A 20,187-nucleotide genomic window follows, 5' to 3' on the forward strand; every position below is an offset into this window, starting at 1 on the left:
AAATCAATGCAGTATTACCAAGGCTCTTGAAGATGCAGTGTCGGAAAAATCTGAAAATAATCACTGGTTATTTGTACTTTACAAGCCGTTAATTTGGACAAACCACTCGTAAACCCAAACCACTAAGCAACTAACAGTAATGCAAAAACATGATCATAAAACAGTATTTTACTCACAGAGCATCTATGTTGCCAAGTTTCTTTGCTATGTGCAAACAAAAATATAATAGACTGAAGTTAAAGAAATATAGGATTCTACTGCGCACACAGGCGGCTGCAGTGGGGGAGTACTAGAGTCATCCACCTCCTAAGGGGTTCGTACATAGAAATGTTAAGTTAAACCCACTACTGCGCACAGCCAATATAGATTGTCATTGTCAAGTAAATATACAATAACAATATACAACAATAAGAAATAGTGTGTGTGTGTGTGTGTGAGTATATATATATATATATATATATATATATATAATATGTGTGTGTGTGTGTGTGTGTGTGTGTGTGTGTGTTAAAACAATGGATCTGAATAATTATAAAATCACTTATTTTTTGTCAAATCCAGGTCCTATCCCAGGTCAATAGGGAATTGCAATCCTATCAGTGTGGGAACTCTTTGTCTTTCTCCTGGGATGATAGACTCTTTATCCCGTATTCCCCAGAGGTATTTAATTATCACTGGATCCTTCAATCATGATCCCCAATGTTTTTTAACTGTGTATCCAAGTTCTTTGTGTTGGCTATTATACTTGTAATAAAAGGTATTCCTAATGTATCTTTCTTCTTTTTCGTTTTGTCTTTCTTGACCAGGACATCTTCTCTCTTGCATGATGCATATTTATAGTATGGTTTTTCCAATGTCATTGGGTCGTATCCTTTCTTCTTAAATTGTTCCTCTTTATCACGTATTCCTCAGGAAAGGGAAAATAAGAAAAAAAAACGGGGGGCACCAATGGTGTAGTATGTTTTTTTATGATAATAGTCCCCCCCAAAAAACCAACATTATATTATCTGCTATATTGCTTCCCTTAATTTGTTGGAACCCTGTCCCGCTCCTGACATATATTTTGTATAATCCAACGTATCCCTTATGGGACACGAGTTGAACAAGGAGAACAGGAGAAAAGGGAAGAATCATGGGGATTATCCAAAGACACTTTGACACGTACGTCTCAGCATGTCTTACCGTGAGTTGGGGTATGACCATAATCTTGTTTATTGTGTCTATTGATATTATATATGTGAGTGGATATTCCATCTACTATATGAACCATATAAAGAACGTTGATTGAAAGACTCCGTATTTACGTGAGTACGGTATGACTACTTGTACGTCTTTGATATAAAGGGGAGCAATATAGTCGATAATATAAACTTTTTTTTTGGGGGGGGGACTATTGTTATCAACACCATTATCAACACCTTTGGTCTCCCCCCTTTTTTTCCCCGTTTCTGAGAAGTACGGGATAAAGAGTCAATCATCCCAGGAGAAAGACAAAGAGTTCCCACACTGATAGTATTGAAATTCCCTATTGACCTGGGATAGGACCTGGATTTTAATAAAATAAGTGACTTTATATTATTCAGATCCATTGTTTTAAATATATATATATATATATATATATATATATATAGTATTTCTTATTGTTGTATGTTGGTATTGTATATATATTTGACAATGACTTAATCTATATTGGCTGTGCGCAGTAGTGAGTTGTACTTAATTTTTCTATATACGGACCCCTTAGGAGGTGGATGGTCCTCCTCTAGTACTCCTCCACTGCAGCCGCCTCTGTGCGCAGTAGAATCCTATATTTCTTTACCTTCAGTATATAATCCCTGTCATCTGGCATAGGAGATCTACAGCATCACCATAGTTTACTCATAAATATGTTTGCACAAAAAGAAAATTTTAAAATGTTTATGAATAAACAGAAGTCTGTACAACTCCAGGATGAGGGTTTGGAGAGTATTATGATAAAATTAGAATATTAGAATATTTGGTGGGAACTGATATCATTGGAAAGGTACCTAGCGGATGAAATTATATCCAGGGGCCTAAGACTTGATATAACTACCGACCTTCACAAATAAATCACCAGCATTCGAAAAAGAATGGCTGCGTATTATCGATTACTGTTCCCTGTGGCTTATGAGACTTATAGTGAGGGAAGGAGGGAATTAATTAAAAGAGGTAGAAACCGAAATACAGTAGACTCCCTTAAAGAAATGGTAGAACAGTTTTCAGAACTTCAAGACTATAAAGAGAGGGAACAAAAGATTTTGGTCAAGATTATGTACAATGAGAAAGAGCTAATGCAGAGGAAAAAAATATATGAGAGATATTAAAGATTTTAGAGAAAGAAAACAACATCTCATTACAAGAAAGGAAAATAATTTCTTTAAGCCAAAGGAACCCAATTTCTGGAATAATAAAGTGAGATTGAATGAGGATGTAGATATAATATTAAGATCTGATAAACCCTATAGACTGAATTCTCTAATCAACAATAATAATAAAGTTGAAAATAGACTCTCTAATAGGGGGGGGATCTACTCCTGTTTATATGCGCTTCGACAAACCTGGCCAGAATCTCTACAAATTTCAGGAACGGAGGAGGAATGACTCATCAGACTACCAAGGATCATATAGGAGGGTTCCGAGATCTCCACACTATAGGAGACAAGAAAGAGATAGAACATACTACCAGAAACCCCATTCCCCTCTTAAGTTTTCAGTACAACTTTCAGAGAGGTTTGACCTACTTAGGGATCTAGATGAAAAAGATTAGTTTTAGATCAAGGAACAGAAACCTAGAAAGGTAAAAACTGGAAGGGGAAAACGAGGATTGACTTCCACAAAGGAACATCATAAGAAACACTATAGTATAAGAAATTAAAAGAAAAAAATACAAATAATATGAACGAGTACTCTGGAATACAGGAACAACTAAAGGAAGACCCTATAGAATATACAAAGATTTATAACCTTAGTAACTATAACCTTACAGAACATGAAGAAAATATATTGAAAAAGGGGCTCAAATATGCCCCTTCCAACAATTTGGACAGATTTGAAGCATTTATAGATCTTCAACGGTTCATAAGGAAGTTAACCTTGAAGAAGTTCTTTCATGAACAAGACAAAAGTACATTAGAGGATAACGAAGTAAGAACCCTTTTAAACCCAAATCCATATTTTTTTCCTGTACATAAAAATTTTTGCTATATTGAAACCTTCGTAAGGATGGTCAAAGAGATTGGGAATAAACCCTTTAAGAGAGTCCAAAAATCGAATCTAAGTAAGAAAGAGAAAGAGGCACTACAAAATGTAAAAAAATAATAGAAAAATAGTAGTGAAACCAGCCAACAAGGGGGGAGCAGTGGTCATACAAGATATTGACAATGACAAGAAAGAAATATAGAGGAAGCTAAATGACAAGAAAACCTACAAAAAACTAAAAGGGAACCCTGCAGAAAAAATAAATGAAAAACTGTCAAACCTTTTGGAAAAATATGAAAATAAAATAATAATTACAGGGAGTGAACGAAAATATATTACAATACCTCATCCATCAATACCAATCCTGTATACACTCCCAAAGATACACAAAAACAAAGAATGTCTGCCAGGTAGGCCTATTTTAGCTGGGACAGAATCCTTATAAAAAGTCACTTGGTGACACAGCAAGACTGACTGAAATTTAAGACATATTGGAACTGTGACTCTAAAACAGGGTGGGGTCTGGGTCGCCCACCCCGCTATTAGTCACCAAGTATCTGACTACATATAAGAAAGTGTACACACTTTGCTTTAACCATTTACCCCCTCTTTTTTTTCTGCCTGCACCCACAGTGCTGCATCCTTTGTAGTCTGACAGCGCTGAACTTTTCCATGTGATTCAGATGCAGCCCGATCCTGGCATGACCCAGAGACGGTGATGCGATGACATGACGTCACATACCTGCATTCCGCCTACAGCTACAGTGATGCAGTGACACAGCAGGGCAGGCTGCAGTGCAATGAAGTTGAATCAATGTGTTTATCTTTTTTCCTGTGGGGGCCAATGTGCTTATATTTTTTTTTGTGGGGGCCAATGTATTTATATTTTTTCCTGTGGGGGCCAATATGTTTGTATATTTTTTATCCTATCAAGAGCCAATGTGTTGGTGTTTTTTTTTTTTTTATCCTATCGGGGCCAGTGATTGTATCTTTGTATCCTATCTGGGCCAATGTGTGTGTTTTTCTTCATGTGGGGGCAATTGTTTTTGTTTTTTCCTACTGGGGACAATTTGGTGTATATTCTCCTACCGGGGCCAATGCCATCTGCTACATGCTTCATGGGATTTAGATGGGACCCAGAAAATGTCAGGTAAGGCCCCGATTTTTCGAAGTGAGGGGTCCCTGGGACCCACTTTTTTTCTTTTTTTTTGGCTCACCGCGATCACATAGATAGAGATATATATATCTCTATCTCTATCTCCCATGTCCATTTATATGTAATAAATTCAGTATGTTGTTAACACTTAGGAAAATAAATTCAAATAATTTATCCAAATATATTTACCTGTAAACATATTTTCAGTGTATACAATAATAAATTCACACTATGGAACAATAGTCTTGTGCTGAGACCATTTTTTGATTCATTAGGGAAGGTCGCGGGACGCAGGAGGTTGCATGATTTACCAAGAGTTCAAAAGGTCTCACTAAAATTGGATAGTCTCCCAGAAACTCCAGAAGGGTTGTCAAGCATGGTCTAGGTTGTAAGGATATCTACGATTGAGCACTGGTGGTTTAATAAAAAATACACTAATTGAGTCGCCTGTACTCCTGCTTGGATGTCCATAAAATTTGTTAAGAGGACTGGAGTTGGAAACACTGCAGTATTGAGGGGACTTTACAGTAGTTACAAAGGAACACCCCAAATCAAAGGATGTTGCCGCTAATTATTTTTACATGTTTTTCTTATTCTAAAACTGATGTTATTTAAATGTACTTCTTTGTAAATTGTTTTTAAATATATTTAAAGGAGAATCATTGACAAACGGCGGATTGGGCCCACATAGTCCCATAAAACGGAAACTAGATTTGGAAAAGGATTACGTCTTCGATAAGCGACTGAGATATAGTGTCCGTCAAAACGAAAGTAATTGCCGATTCCGGGACATTGTCGTCAGGAAAGAAGATGGCTTCACTCATATACTTCTATCCAGTCAGACGTCTGATAACAACGCCTTGACACCCGATGTAAGTTAACCTTCTGTATTTTTCTCTTTCATTATCAAAGGCATTGAAGGAAATCTGTATATAAAGTCCTGCATATGGTGCTGGAATGTTAAAATGAGGATAATTATATTACTGTGTAAATTAAATATTACCTACAAATTGCTATTTATATAGTTCGGTCAAACACGTGGCCTGTTGTGTTGAACATCTAGATCACAGAATGAGCAGCTTAACAGTCAAATCAATTATATGTATCCCTATTTCTCAGATATGCTAGTAGTACAGCATAAACAAGTGTATTACCAGGTATTTATTACCAGTTATTTTTATAGCTCACACATATTCCACAGCGCTTTACAGAAAATGTTTGGACATTTACATCAGTCCTTTCCCCAGTGGTGCTTACAATCTATATTCCCTACCAAATGGACACACACACAGGTTCATTTTTTGGTTAACCTATCAGTGTATTTTTAGTGTGTGGGAGGAAATCTGAGAGCTCGGAAGAAGCCCACGCAAGCACAAGGAGAATATACAAACTCTACACAGTTATGGCCATAGTAGTAATCAAACCTAAGACCTACCTGAGGGAGTAATGATAATCATTACATCATCCGTGCAGCATAAATTAAACAATTTTTATTATTATTGAGTTTTTCTGTTCTAGAGCCGCTTACATAGAATGAAAATGTATGACTTTTTGACTCAGCGTAGATACACCATTTGTGTTCCTAAATATCATAGCAAAGGATAAGGATTTGGTTAGTGTGTTAGACCATCACTAATGTGTAATTAGTGTGTTAGACCACAAGTAATGTGTTAGACCAAGTATTGTGTTAGACCATTACCATATCACGCCTGTTCCAAAGCTATAGTGACATCTTTCTGTTTTCACTTTGCCGAGCTTTATTCCAAGGATTTACTATTTTAGTATATTAATACTTATGCGGGCCATACACGGGGCGATTTGAAAACGTACGACACCTCGATACTTTTTGAAATTCAGCCCGATGAATTGCATGCTGCTGTGAATGGTAAACGATGCATCTTACAAGATGCTTCGTTTACCTATTTACCAGCATGACGGATCACAGATGTTTTTTCCATAAGATCTACGATGCCGATGTACGACGGCGGGGACGCGCATCGCCGTCGTACAGCATGCCAAAACACACACGATATGCACGATTAATCGTTGCGATCGATCGAAATCGCGCATATCTTATAAAAAAATCTTACCGTGTATGGCCGGCCTTAGAACATTCATTGTTGAGTTTTATTTCTTTTTTCTTTTTTTATATCCGCTTTCATTATCTTAGAATTGTTTTTCTATCTAAAAAGAAAAGCTTTTGAACCCACTGGGAGATGTGTATAAATAAAATCTGTTAACTTTATGTTCCTCAATTTCTTTGCTTTCCAAATCTGGTTATTTTATGAGCGATCACATTGGAGTATGGTTTGCTAAAATAAAAAAATAATAAATTATTCTCAAACAATTTAAAGGAGGCTAATTTAAGGTTTGTAGTCCTGGCCTTAGAGGTTAGTGACTTTGCAGCTTTATTTTGCGTAATTCAAATTTCACGGAACTACAGACGTGTCCACATGCACCTACCCTTTTTGTATCATATGGCACCTGACGCAACTTACACACTCCGCCAGGGCAGTAACTTCAGGTGTGCGACCAGTGCCACCGCACAGTTCTCTGTGGGCGGTACCATCGCTGGCCCTTGCTTCTGGCTAGCAGAGTACCTGGAATAGCACCCTGCTCTGTTGACATGGTTAAAATGTTAACTCTTTCAGAATGTCGTCATGGAACATGTTGACACCAAATGTCAACATATGGTTTGTTGGATATTTTAACCTAAATCTAACCCTAAAAATCAACAAAAATCCATTTGTCAACTTTTTGATTTCGACATGTTAAATTTTTCACATTCTGAACATGTCAGTATTGATTGTTAACCTAATTACCCTATCAACATTCCGACAGTCAACATTCTGAATGGGGACCTTCTGAATGTCGGCAAGTCGACTGCATACCCTCTCAGAATTGAGCGGGATAGCCTATAGGAGGGGGTCGGGCATCATGCTGTACTTATGCAGCCTCCCCTTCCCCCATAGAAAAATGCTGTGCTGAGTCCTTCCTAGGGCTTTATTTAATTATTGCAGATGGAATCCACACTTGTATTCTGACCATTTTTTTTCATTATTTAATTTTTATTACGAATTGAACTGTGGATGGGAGTTATTTTTGTGCTGGAGGAAGAAACCTGATAGGTGAGCCATCAGCAATATTTGGAATGTGCCGAATATTCCACAAGATGGTGCTAAACTCTACCTGGTCTGCCAGGCTGTATTGACATGATGAGGAAATAGAGGAGGGTACACTAATGTTCATTCTAGCACCCTGTACCTGTCACAATGCAGCGCAACTTTCCTGCCTGGGGTGTCACGCTCTGCTCTGGTGCTTCTAGCACACTGCGGTCTCTATCTCAGCAGTTTGTTGCTTCAGCTGAGTGTGCTATAGAAGCACCAGAGTAGAGAGCAACATCCCAGGGAGAAAAGAGGAACTGTACAGGTTGAGACAGGTGCAGGGTGCTAGACTGAACATTAGGTACAGTATGACAGCTTAGACTTCTATCTTATGAAACACACTTTTTATACTTGTCACCTGAGACCTCCAGTCCACAAGTAGATGTTTCAAACAGTCTAACATATGCTTATTCTATGGCAGTAGAAACATAAATATTAGTTCTCTGCAAGTGGCCGTAAAAGTTATTGAGGAACGGGTAAACCTATATGTGGTGTGGACAATGTTAATTAGACCATTTTTACAAAATCTCAAAGCTTTAAAGGATCATCCTCCAGCCCGGATTTATACTTTGTACCAGCCTATACAGCTTTATCTGGAGAGTCCCACAAGACCACCCTACTATTGCATTAGATCACCATGGCTCCAGCCACTGCTGTATCTCATCTGTGTAATGTCAAGAACTGGAAATCACTTAACCCTCCTCATTGCACTGGTACAAAGTATTAATATACAGGATAATAATAATTACTCCCATAGTGTAAAGAATGTCCATATAAAGCCAGTCTCCGATTTCGGAGGTGACTTCCAATATCTATAATTATTATAAATGTTTTTATTTTTATTATTCCATAAAATACTCAGTAACAATTCACTTGTATAAAAAGGAAGCAGTCGGGAAGCCGACGGACGAAATCCCGACCGCCGGCTTCCCGACTGTCTAATTCCGGCAAGGTACAAATGACAGGCATCGAAATCCCGACCCCTGTCATTAGACCTACGCCGGGAGCCCAACACCCGGCTTACCGATCGAAGGTAAGCCGGACGCAGAGGGAGGGTTAGGTTAGGGGCTCCCAGGGGGGACTTAGGGTTAGGCAACCCCTCGGGAGGTTAGGGGTGGGCTAGGGGAAGGGTGTGTTGGGGTTAGGTACCCCCCCCCTGGGAGACTTAGATTTAGGCTGTTGGAAGGGGGGGAGGTTAGGGTTAGGCACTTGGGGGGGGGGGAGGGTTAGGGTTAGGCACCCCTAAAGGAGGGTTACGGTTAGGGGGTAAAAATAGGTTAGTTAGTACTTACCTTTCTAGCTTCGGGATCTTCACCCCTGTCGGGCTTCAGCGGCCGGCGGTAAATCATACTGATTCCGTATAAAAGTAATTATTAACAATCATTTTTGCAGCACAAGCATATTCCGTTGCTCTTAAACAATCCTATGTAAATAACAATTTCTAAAGTTACTGTGTTATAAATTTCACCCGTAAAATTAGCAGAATGCCGGCCCTGCATGTGTGTATGTGTATATATTATATATATATATATATATATATATATATATATATATATATATAATATATATATATATGGTCTTTTCACAAATACAGGGCCTGATCGTCCGCCCTCCCAATCTCTACAGGGCTCCGCAGAAAGAATACATATTGATGTAAAGTTTATATTTGAAACAAAGGTGCATATTTTGTATCCTTGATCAAATGCTATACATTATCATTTATTTTTATAGTGCCACCAATGTATGTAGCCATGTACAGAAAATATTTGTTATTCATATCAGTCCCTGTCCAATTGGAGCTTACAGTGTAAACTCTGTAACATACATGTGCACTGCACACACACACACACACACACACACACAAACACATGGTCACATTGTGTCAGAATCCAATTAATCAACTCACTTTTTGTATTGGAGTATGGGAGGAAAGCACAGCGGGTGGAGATGGCAGCGGGCCGGCTATTTTAGCGGGGACCCGCCATAAGGACAGGGCGCATTTTAGAGTTTCAAAATTGTGCAGCGCCCAGCTAAAACAGCCTAGTGGGAACACTACATAATTTTAAAAAGGTCCAGCAGCATTGCTTATCAGATCTGCACAATGGGGGCTGGTAGATTCACAAACCCTGTGCAGGACCAGTGATGTAACAGCAGTTCAGATGATTGTAGCTTTCTGCCTTGACTCAGATGCCATTAGCACACAGGTATAAACATGTGAAAGGAGCCTGAATTGTCCAGAATGGAGTGAGGATGTTATGGTGCGTACACACTTGACAATCGATAACGATATAGTTGTTCGATCTCCCGGGTGTGCATTACGATCGATATCGATCATCCAGCACATCATGTACCCACCAACAACTATAACGACCTGCGATCAACGATCGCGGGTCCCTATAGTAACCTGGTCGATATCGAACAGGTTGGCCTGAAGGCACGAGTGATGGTCGACATCGACCATACGTGCCCACGCATCGCAGGTTGTTGGTGGCTGAAAAATGCACGCTATGAACGATAACTATATGATCGATGTCGTTATCATTCGTATCGTTCATTTAAGTTGTACAGTGTGTACGCAGCTTAATACTGTAGCTATTTAACAGCTGTAGTGGAACATCAGAGTAATGTTGCGCAATGTACTTTACTTTCTAGAAAATGGAATTTTAATTGTTCTCCATTTGCTCTCAGTCAACATATGCTGCCACATGTAAAGAGCTAAACTAGCACAATATCTATAATTGGATTTTTTTTTTATTATCAAACAGAGTAGCTGCTCCTAGGTAATTAAATTAATATCAGTACATCGTAACTAAGCACTTATTAAAGGTAATGTTTGTTCCTTCTGATGTATTCTGTCCGCTCAAACTTAGACAATAACACATTAAACAGTAAGAAAGCAATGTGAAAAGTCTTCAATGTATCTATGTTGGTGGGAGAGCAGTGTACAGGGAGATGCTCTATACATAGATAGACCCAAAATAGTAACAAGTCTTCACTTATCAACACCGTAGCAAACCTCAGGGGCGATGTAATAATAGGACATGACACCTCTGGGTTTAAAGGGACTGGCCCACCTGGGATCAAGCGGAGAAAGTGAGGATATTGACTAACTGTAAGGAAGATCTAGGTGAAAAGAGAAGTGGGGTTTCCATGACGACCAACACTCTTGGGAATTCTCACGATTTTTAACCACCTCTGTCGTGGTCACAGGAGGAAGGGAGTATTTCTAGGCAATCTGTTGAAGCCGGCTTTCTTTTGTTGTTCTGCTAATGTAATTACTGTAGCCTCAAGAGCACAGAAGCTAAACGTAAAGGAAAGTTTAGATATCACAGAAGATACTAGTAGAATCTTCCTATTGCCATTCTGATGTGTATCTAGAAAATTAATGCTCTCATGTTGTATACAGAAGTCTCCAGTTCTGGAACAAATATTATGTAAGGGGTATAGCCAGGCTGTTTATACCCTGGAGCACTTAAACTGTTAATTCCAACATAGACCCACAAATCACTACATTATGCCGCAAAGAGTTGGGGCTATGATTGCAGACGCAGCCACTGTAAGTACAGAGAAAAAGCTGTCTCAGTCTCCAAAAAATAAAGAGAAATTCAGTCTGTCATAGGGGGGTGTTCAAGAAAAGTTAGTCAGTGATGCCAATGATTGCTATCAAATTGATTGGCTGCTTACTGATATCCACAAAATGGATAAACCAAAAATAAGGGAGAACCTTCTTTTAGTTAATATACAGTCGGGTTGTGAGTATTTGAGATACCTCAAAAGTATAAACAAACAAATGAATATAGTCCTACCAAATTTTCTTAGCTGAAGCAATTGGGAAGAAAGGTGAGTGTCATCTGTATATACATGTCTCTAGGCTAGGTTATGGCCGCCTTCTGCTGCTACAGGTCCACCAGCACCCGAATTCACTTGGTGGAAGGATGAAGTCTCTCAATCTTATAATAAACACAATAATTCAATAAAACATAATACGTATTTCCCAGGACATACAGTACCAAAAAAAAAAGGAATTATATCCCACCCATGGCATCAAGATAGGAGACAAAGATCCCATGATGAAAGATTTAAATAGAGGGAAGAATAAAACTCTGCAAAGCGACTTTCAAATATAAAATCTCTCATGGCAACATTACTAGAGCTCTAAAGGGGCCTATCCATTACACGACTTTTTGAACGATACGACCAAAACCAGGAGCCTTTGGTCGGAACGTTCAGAAAGTTGTCTAATGGATAGCTGGCAAGGATCAGCGATGCACGTGCACGCTGGGTCCTTGCTGACCCCGACTATCTACAGAACATGCTGGTCAACCTGACGACGATCGTCAGGTTCCACATGTTCCCAGATAGGAGGTCGGTATCCTGCACTGGAAGACGTTCAGTGAACGCCATTCAGTGTGGGCACCGCATCCAGTGACCTGAATTACTGAACGCTAGTCGTTCAGTTTTTCAGGTCGCCTAATGGATAGGCCCCCTTAACATGACCTCATAATAATCTAATCACTATCTGAAGGTGATAACAGATGGTAATGTCCACCTGGCAAAAATCAGTTGAGCAAAGCTGTATGAGATGCAGATGAAGTTCGGTCCTGCTTGTGCAAGTTGAACTGTGACTTACCATTCAGAATTCTGATTTATTTTGGGATCTGGGGAGCAGAAATCTGCAGTATTTATCTACGTCTGGTCTCATCTTAAGGTTAATTTTCATGATGATCTATTTAGTGGTTGTGAAGCAGTTGGAATCATCATGTTGTTCTGTTTTTGGAGTACAGCATTTTGGTACTTAGACCAGAGAGTTTCTTTTTTTTTTTTCTCATCAAAAGGTTTTTTACTAATGGTCTTTATCAAATACAACTGGACAATGTTCTTCTTGGAGAGCAGAGATTTAGGAGTATATTTACTAACCTGAGTGTTTTCAAAGTTTTGACACATTTAAAATGGTAATAGAAATAAATACTACATCAGGCGTGCTTAGCATTTATTTCTATTGCCGTTATAAATCTGTCAAAGCCGCCGATGATCGGCAGTTTTGACAACCCGTTAGTGTTTTCCTTGTGAAGATCTTGTTGAACATGAATTAAAGGGCCGGAGGTCCTTGGCGGTTACCTTGTTTTTTTTTTTGTGATCATTCTTATATTTTCAAAACTTGGAGTCGATTACCCTGTAGCAGAGGTTCCCACACTCAACCATTATAGTCCCGATTTAAAGGGTATCCATGCTTGAGTCCAGATGGTTAAAACAAATTGACTGAGTTACTAATTTAGTCACCTGTGCTCGAGTATGAATATCCTTAAAACATGGACTGTAATGGCAGAATTTGGGAGCCTCTGCCCTATAGCCTTATTTACTTTTTCAATCAAAGAGAATATAAGAGAATGTTGGATCTGTGCTTTCACTAAATTACAGGTTCTCAAACTCTGTCCTCAGGAGCCCAAACAGTGCATGTTTTCCAGGTCTACTCACAGAATCATAAGTGAAATAATTAGCTCCACCTGTGAATCTCTTACAATGTGTCAGTGAGTAACGAGTACACCTGTGCTCCTGCTGGGTGACATGGAAAATGTGACGTATAGGGTCCTGAGGACCGAGTTCGAGAACCACTGCCATAAAGACATGAAATGATACAAGGTGTATTTATCAACAGGATTTTGATGCAATAATTATAATAGGTTCAAAAAGTTGTTGACAATTTTTTTTTTAAATGTTTAAGTATATATATATATATATATATATATATATGTGTGTGTGTGTGTATGTATGTATATATATATATATATATATATATATATATATATATATAAAATGTATGTATTATATATATATAATTTATTGAAATTTATTATAATTATCTACTACTAGAGATCTGTTCAGTGATGTTATGTTGGTCTCCTACACTAGATTATGAAAGAGGTCCGGCGGGCTTTGTGCAATGCTTCATCTGATGACAGTAAGCTCCTGCTGCTTAGTGCTGTCGGTAGTGTATTCTGCAGTGGTCTTGATTATTCATACCTTATCGGGAGGTTATCTACAGACAGGAGGAAGGAAAGCTCAAGGATTGCAGAAGCAATACGGTATGTGAACATTAGCTCCTTCTATATAGCTTAGAGTATTGGGACACAATTAAAATACCTTGTAATAATTAACAAAAGTTTAATTACTGGTAAATAACTGAAATATCTGGTTACAGTGTGATTTCAGCACTATGATATGGTTTTATTTGAATTACATTTTTATATATATATATATATATATATATATATATAGAAATAATTTAGAATATATTCATTCTACTATTGCTGTAGTGTGAAACTTTGTGAAAGGATGTGCTGCTTTTGGAAACCCCAGGCTTCTTACCCTGTATACACCCCTCACTTGTAGTCTATGTACAGTATGTCCCCAAAACTAGCACATTTCTTAATAATGATCTGACTCTACTTGTATAGATCATTATAGGCCACAGGTGGCCAGTTTGAACATTGATTCTCTCATTCAGCGCTGAGGACAAATGACCGGATAGGCCCATGTGTGACCAGAATTATTTTCCACTTTCGCTTTTAAATCCAATAAAAATGTTTCTTTTTAAGGGATTTTGTAAAGGCATTCATCCAATTCAAGAAACCAATTGTGGTTGCCATCAATGGCCCGGCTCTTGGCTTGGGGGCATCCATCTTACCTCTGTGTGACATAGTTTGGGCAAGTGAAAAGGCTTGGTTCCAGACTCCATATGCCACTATCCGCTTGACCCCCGCTGGCTGCTCTTCATACACGTTCCCTCAGATACTTGGTGTCGCTCTGGTGAGTTGTTTTTATTTCAAAATATCTGTTTTCCACTATGATCCACTTAAACCTGAGTTCTGGTTTGATAATGATAATGGACAGCTTTAGTAGATTTAGAGCTTGACTATTCTAAATGTCCACGTTTTTGGCATTAACCATCAAAGCTCTTCCTCCATAGGCTAATGAGATGCTGTTTTGTGGGAGGAAGCTCACCGCACAAGAGGCATGCAGCAGAGGCCTGGTCTCACAAGTTTTTTGGCCAACAACGTTCAGTCAAGAAGTTATGCTCCGAGTAAAAGAGATGGCTGCCTGTAGTGCTATGGTAAGGTGCTTCTGCCTTTGTGTGATCATGTGCTGACAGAACCCATTACACTGCCATTTGTGACGAGATAAATCATTATGCCAATATACCCAGGAAAACATGATGTGTCCTGGGTTCCCTCTATCTGGGGCCTCTGTTTGCAGCCATTGTCTACAATGGACTAAGGATGTGAGTTCTGGTTGCTGTATTTTTGGTACTGCCACCTAGGCAAGTAGTCAGTGTAAAATCTAAATATTATATTTTATAATAAACACTATAATCATTACCAATAAACTTATCCCTCATCCTTCACAAAGTAGCTGCCAGTTCTCCTTTCCCTTCACAGTGTAGCGACCAGTGTCCCACTCCATCCACAGTATGGCTACCTGTGTCTCGTAGTGCTCCATCCACAGTTATGCTGTATTGCTTTGTTATTCACTGTAAATTCTGGAGTGATGACTCTGCAATCTGATTGGCTGCTCAGATATACAGCGTGTAAATGACAAATATAGTGCAACATTAAAATAAGGAGTAATACATATGATTGTTCATAGCTGCTCCCTAACAAAAGAGCCCCAGTCCCAGGTGTTCCACTGAACTCTTCAGTTATCTCTTACATCCTTATAGCATACTAGCTGATGTACCTAGTTTCACCCAGGTAGACCTTATATATTTTCATTTCTTGCTTACCATCTTAGCTTACTTTATTTTATGGCTTTGGTGTAAACGAGTGTGTCGAGTACAGAGGTGTGGCTGCAGCGCAGTCCAATATTCAAATAAAGGGAGCCCTCCAACTGCCACCCCAATTGCTGCCAAACATCACTGGCAGTTGGTGTGGCTCCCCTATTTGAATATTGGACTGTGCTGCAGCCCCACCACTGAAGTCACCACTAGATCCCAGACAATGAGCTTATAGTCCCACAGCACTTGGGACATGTTGCTTTGTCACCCAATCACCTCGATCGAGAGGAAACATTTTACCACTTTACACCCCCTTAAGTGGTCGTATTTAGAAAAATCTCTGCTTAGTCTGTGTTTACAGATGTGTCCACATACATCTAGCCTTCCTTCACGTTAAACAGCCTTTTTAGTGGTAGAGCAAATCGTATTTTCATGCAACTTTTTTCGTTTAAAATGTGTCTTATTCACAATGCGTTGAAAATCTTAAGCACTGTAACGCAGCATTTCTCATGCAGATACACCTGCAGTTGCACACAGAATATTATTTTAATCAACTGAAGCTGTTTGCGTGTCCTATTCGCATCTGTTTAAGGGGAAAAGTTGCTCCGCTCTACCGAGTGCACGGCACTCGCGTTATGTGTAACGTGACTTGTAGCGCACGGAGGATAGATGTATGTGGACACATCTGTACGTCATGGAAGGACTATCCTCCCCAAATTTAATGTTTCTAGGTTAAGGGGTTTGGGCAGGGCGTTGAAGAGACAGTCAGTCAGGACATTGCACAGGGGGAGGAAACTTTTGCGTTTTTCACAACCTAATTTCAAAAAATCCATGCTTAGTAGGTACCTACGTCATGAAAGGCATATACCCCCCAAATTACATGTTTCTAGGTGTAGGGGTTTGAGCTAGGCGTTGGTGAGTCAGTCAGTCAGGACATTTGTGTGTGTATATATACTGTGTGTGTGTAGATTGTCCTTTTATATAAATAGTTCTCTACCCTTTTAAGTGGCAGCGTTCTCTCCCTTCAGGTATTAGAGGAATCCAAATGTCTAGTCAGAAGCTTCCTAAAATCAGTTCTGGTGGATGTAAATGAACGGGAATGTCAGATGTTGAAACAACTCTGGAGCTCACCCAAGGGCCTGGACTCTCTATTCAGCTACTTACAGGACAAAATCTATGAAGTCTGATTATTCCCCCATCAGACTAAAGAAAGTTTTCTTTCCACTTCCGTCTTCACGTCTGCGATAACCTTGAAAGATGCTTGAGACATTGTTTTGCCAGTGCCCGAAATTATGCAATGAGGTATTCCACAGAGTTGGTCATACTGCTTCCAGATTTTATTTTATTTTTTCTTCGTATGTAACAATAAGTTTGGTACAGGCTTCCAGAAGCATATACAATTCACGGAGTACTGAAACTTCCATCTCCATAATACATGGATTACATTCCATCAGCCACCAGGACAGAAATACTGCGTGAGCTGTACTAAGTTCTTTCACTCGCTACATGAACTTAACGATGACACTCGTCGAAAACCTAGTTGAAGTAATAATGTGAGAATTGCACTTTGTACCTTTTTTTGATTGTTTATTTCTTGTACTTAAGTATTGGATGATTTGTATATATAGTTTGTTCAGCTGTTTGGATTTATTCTCGTTTTGTTTTATTTGTTGTTTTGGAGTAAAACTCGTTGTTTTCTTCTGTACTGTAAATTAGCCAACTGAACTAATTTATTGTTTCGAAGTTTCTTTCCAAGGGTAAAAGTTCAAATGTTTTTTCTTTGGGCATTTTTCCACTTTTACTCATTTCATGCTAAATATTATTAGCAATGTAGTTATATATTATACCACCAAAAAAAAAAAATGTAAAGGAAGTCCTGTTGCATTAAATGTCAGTGACCCTTTTCCTTTACGAGTAGTGTGGCAAAGCTTATTTTTATTAATGGTGACCTCTACCTGCAACTTAACATGAATTAGAGTTTAGTGCATTGAAATGCAGAAATGTACTGCAAGGTTCTTTCAGTTGTTGGGCCCATTCATGCCTGTAAGGATCGGTGCCGCTCTTGCGTTTGTCAACAATTCAGTGGCGTTGTCGTGACTTCTACTAGACTTCCTATTGTCATGGGAGTGTCACAGGCAACGAATACTTAAAACTCTGCTGCCTTTTTGAATCTGAAGTGGTTTTAGCGTAGTGTGGATCAGCAAATGCAGGCATGAGGGGACTGTAACTGGGGATTTCCATGGTAGGCTTGTTGCGGCCACCACCAACCACCTTAAACAATGTTCTGTCCCTAGTTATGGTGGCTCGGAGCTGTGCACAGCCAAACATTGTGGCGGTACATCGCCAAGCAGTGAATTCCTCCCTTAGCGTTATTATTTGTAGATTGACATACCTAGCTCCATCTAAAACAAAATGATAGGCTAGTGTGCGAAAATATACAATATGATGAACCTTGTGTTGTTTGTTTAAAAGAAAAAAAACATGGGGGTTTGTAATTTTTTGCTTTGAAATGCTTATTTTTTTTGTTTCTGATATTTATTTAATGTTTGTATTGTTACAAAGTATATACATGCAGCTGAGAGGTTGTAAAACTATTATTATTGTTGTTATAAGTTTTAGCTGGTCTCCCTTGTCCCTTAGTCACCTTATTTGATTAGCACTTTGACTTATCTTTGGGTATAAAGGGCGTTCCTGAAACAATTGAAACGGGTTTCCCCATCTATAAAAGCAACTTAAAATTGCAATGGATGTATTATTGCTGTATGTGAAACTCTTGCAGATTTCTGAGACTCCTGAAAATGGCTGACATAAACTAACAGTTGAACTGCAAACTTGTAAATGCATAACTGAGTTTTTCCATTTTATTTAGACTCTGTAATAGCTTAATACTGATTTTATTTATTGATTAACTATTTTGTTTGCACTCAAACTTATTAAAGGGGATACAATTTACTTTCTCCTTTAGAAAAATTACATATGCGTCTAGTATTTTTGAATAACAATGTGGTGGTCACCTGACCTGTAATATTCCCACTGTTCTTGAAAGTAGGGATTCCCCTTTCTGAGTTTTCTACAGCAGTGGAACTGCCTACATTCATTATAATGTATACAAGCAACTAAAAAAAAAAATTGAAAACAAGATGTACAGTATATTGCAAAATCTCTTACAAAGCAAAAAAACTGGAATGCCATTGTCCATGAAAGGTTTATTTTTAAAAAAAATATTGGCATGGTCAAGCAAGCTCTCTTGTCAGTTGTAAATTTGGCTACTGGGGGGATAGTTTCATTGGAATTAGTGGTTATAATTTTATGGTGCGTACACACTGGGCGATTAAAGTGGACGACTGAACGATAACGATATCGTTATCGTTCAGTCGTCCACTTTATCGTCCATTTTTAACACAAAAAAGATGAACGATGACGACGACGCGCGTTCCCGCGGGTCGTTCGTCATCCTCGTTCATCGGGCTGACATGCAGGCCAACCTGACAACCTCGTCAGGTTGCTGCATGTCAGGGAATGGGTGAGAGAGCCCGGCGCTGAACGATATCGCTAATGATATCGTTCAGCGGCTGTGCTCAATGTCATGAACGACATTGAGCACAGCCTGCCGGGGACACACTAGACGATATCGCTCAGGGAGCATATCGTCTAGTGTGTATGCACCTTAAAGTGTACCTGTGGAGCCAGGCGTTTTGTGAGCTGCACAACTGATTCATGGGAAATCAATATACCTATTTTCTAGAAACCACTGACTGCACTTCTTGCATGATGTCTCAGTGATCTCACTAGTTTCCACTGAAATTCTGGACTGCCTTGTCACGAAAAATTGATCTACTCACAAATGGCTGCCTCCACTCTGTATGAGTAATGGGTACACTAGTATCCATAGAAATTATAGGCGCCATTTTCACAAAGAATAATTGTTTCGTTCACAAAATAGTTGCATTCGCTGTGCCACTGATACAGTTCAGTTTTAACCGGTACACTTTTACCTTGACTGCTAGCAACATTACTTTCTGTGTACAAAAGTATCTACCAGTATGCTATATACTTTCTTAGTTTTGACAGAAAGTAAGATTTAATAAAATGACAGGACATTTTCCCTTGACGAACAAAATTAACGTTATTTACCCTTTAACAATTAGTCAAGTTATTTTATAGACAACCAGTATTGGGACATATTACAACAAAATGCAGTTTACAATGAGATCCTCATGGTACTAGGTAGTGTCTTGTCTACTAAGTATGGACCATTGTGAGAAATTGAAGAAATAAAGTTTTCTAGAATAAGCAGATAAGCTAGCCATGTACTTAGAAATAGACCTCACAGTATAATTTTCTAGTACTGTATTTTTATAGCGTCTTGCCTAAGATATTATACACTTGCTTAAGATTTATTTTGACATGTTGTGCTATGATGTGCTAGTTATGTCAGGAATATAGGTAGCTGCCTTTAAAATATATTAGTATGTCCTTACCACCTCACGTGTATATTTGTTCGACTACTCTGACAGTAGACCCAATGCAATGTTCAGGAATGTAATATTTGCAGGTTATTGTATGTTGTGTTGACCTTTTACCTCCAGCCTAGTCTCATCCCAGAAAGCACCTACTCTTGTGTCAGTAGAAATTACATGGATGAATTGTAAAAAAAAATTAATAATTACGTTTAAAAGAGACTTTTTTTTTTTTTTTTTCACAATTATAAAAGGACTCATGTCTTTTTAAATTTAATAGTGCTTCACTCCTGGTGGCATGCCCACATGTATTTAGGTCACACGGTTTGGATTTAAGAAGAAATCGGTGAGCTGACTCCTCAAAGGCATCTTCATAATGCTCAGTTATTCTTACTGTAGTTCTCTAGTATAAAAAAA

The 20,187-nt window shown here is 38.7% G+C and overlaps 1 protein-coding gene across 1 annotated transcript in view; it reads left to right on the forward strand.

Annotated features, from left to right (window-relative positions):
* Window positions 1-18,141, forward strand: part of CDYL2 (chromodomain Y like 2) — a 123,236-nt gene extending 105,095 nt beyond the window's left edge. The window contains exons 3-7 of the mRNA XM_088476827.1: window positions 5,030-5,247; window positions 13,450-13,622; window positions 14,136-14,346; window positions 14,507-14,650; window positions 16,339-18,141. Coding sequence (XP_088332953.1) covers window positions 5,030-5,247; window positions 13,450-13,622; window positions 14,136-14,346; window positions 14,507-14,650; window positions 16,339-16,497 — 905 coding nt within the window. The 3' untranslated portion in view covers window positions 16,498-18,141. The remainder of the gene's footprint in view (window positions 1-5,029; window positions 5,248-13,449; window positions 13,623-14,135; window positions 14,347-14,506; window positions 14,651-16,338) is intronic.
* The last annotated feature ends 2,046 nt before the right edge of the window (window positions 18,142-20,187 follow it).

The sequence above is a fragment of the Taudactylus pleione genome, unplaced genomic scaffold (genome assembly GCF_031769625.1).
Source record: "Taudactylus pleione unplaced genomic scaffold, aTauple2 ptg000195l, whole genome shotgun sequence".
Lineage (NCBI taxonomy): Eukaryota > Metazoa > Chordata > Amphibia > Anura > Myobatrachidae > Taudactylus > Taudactylus pleione.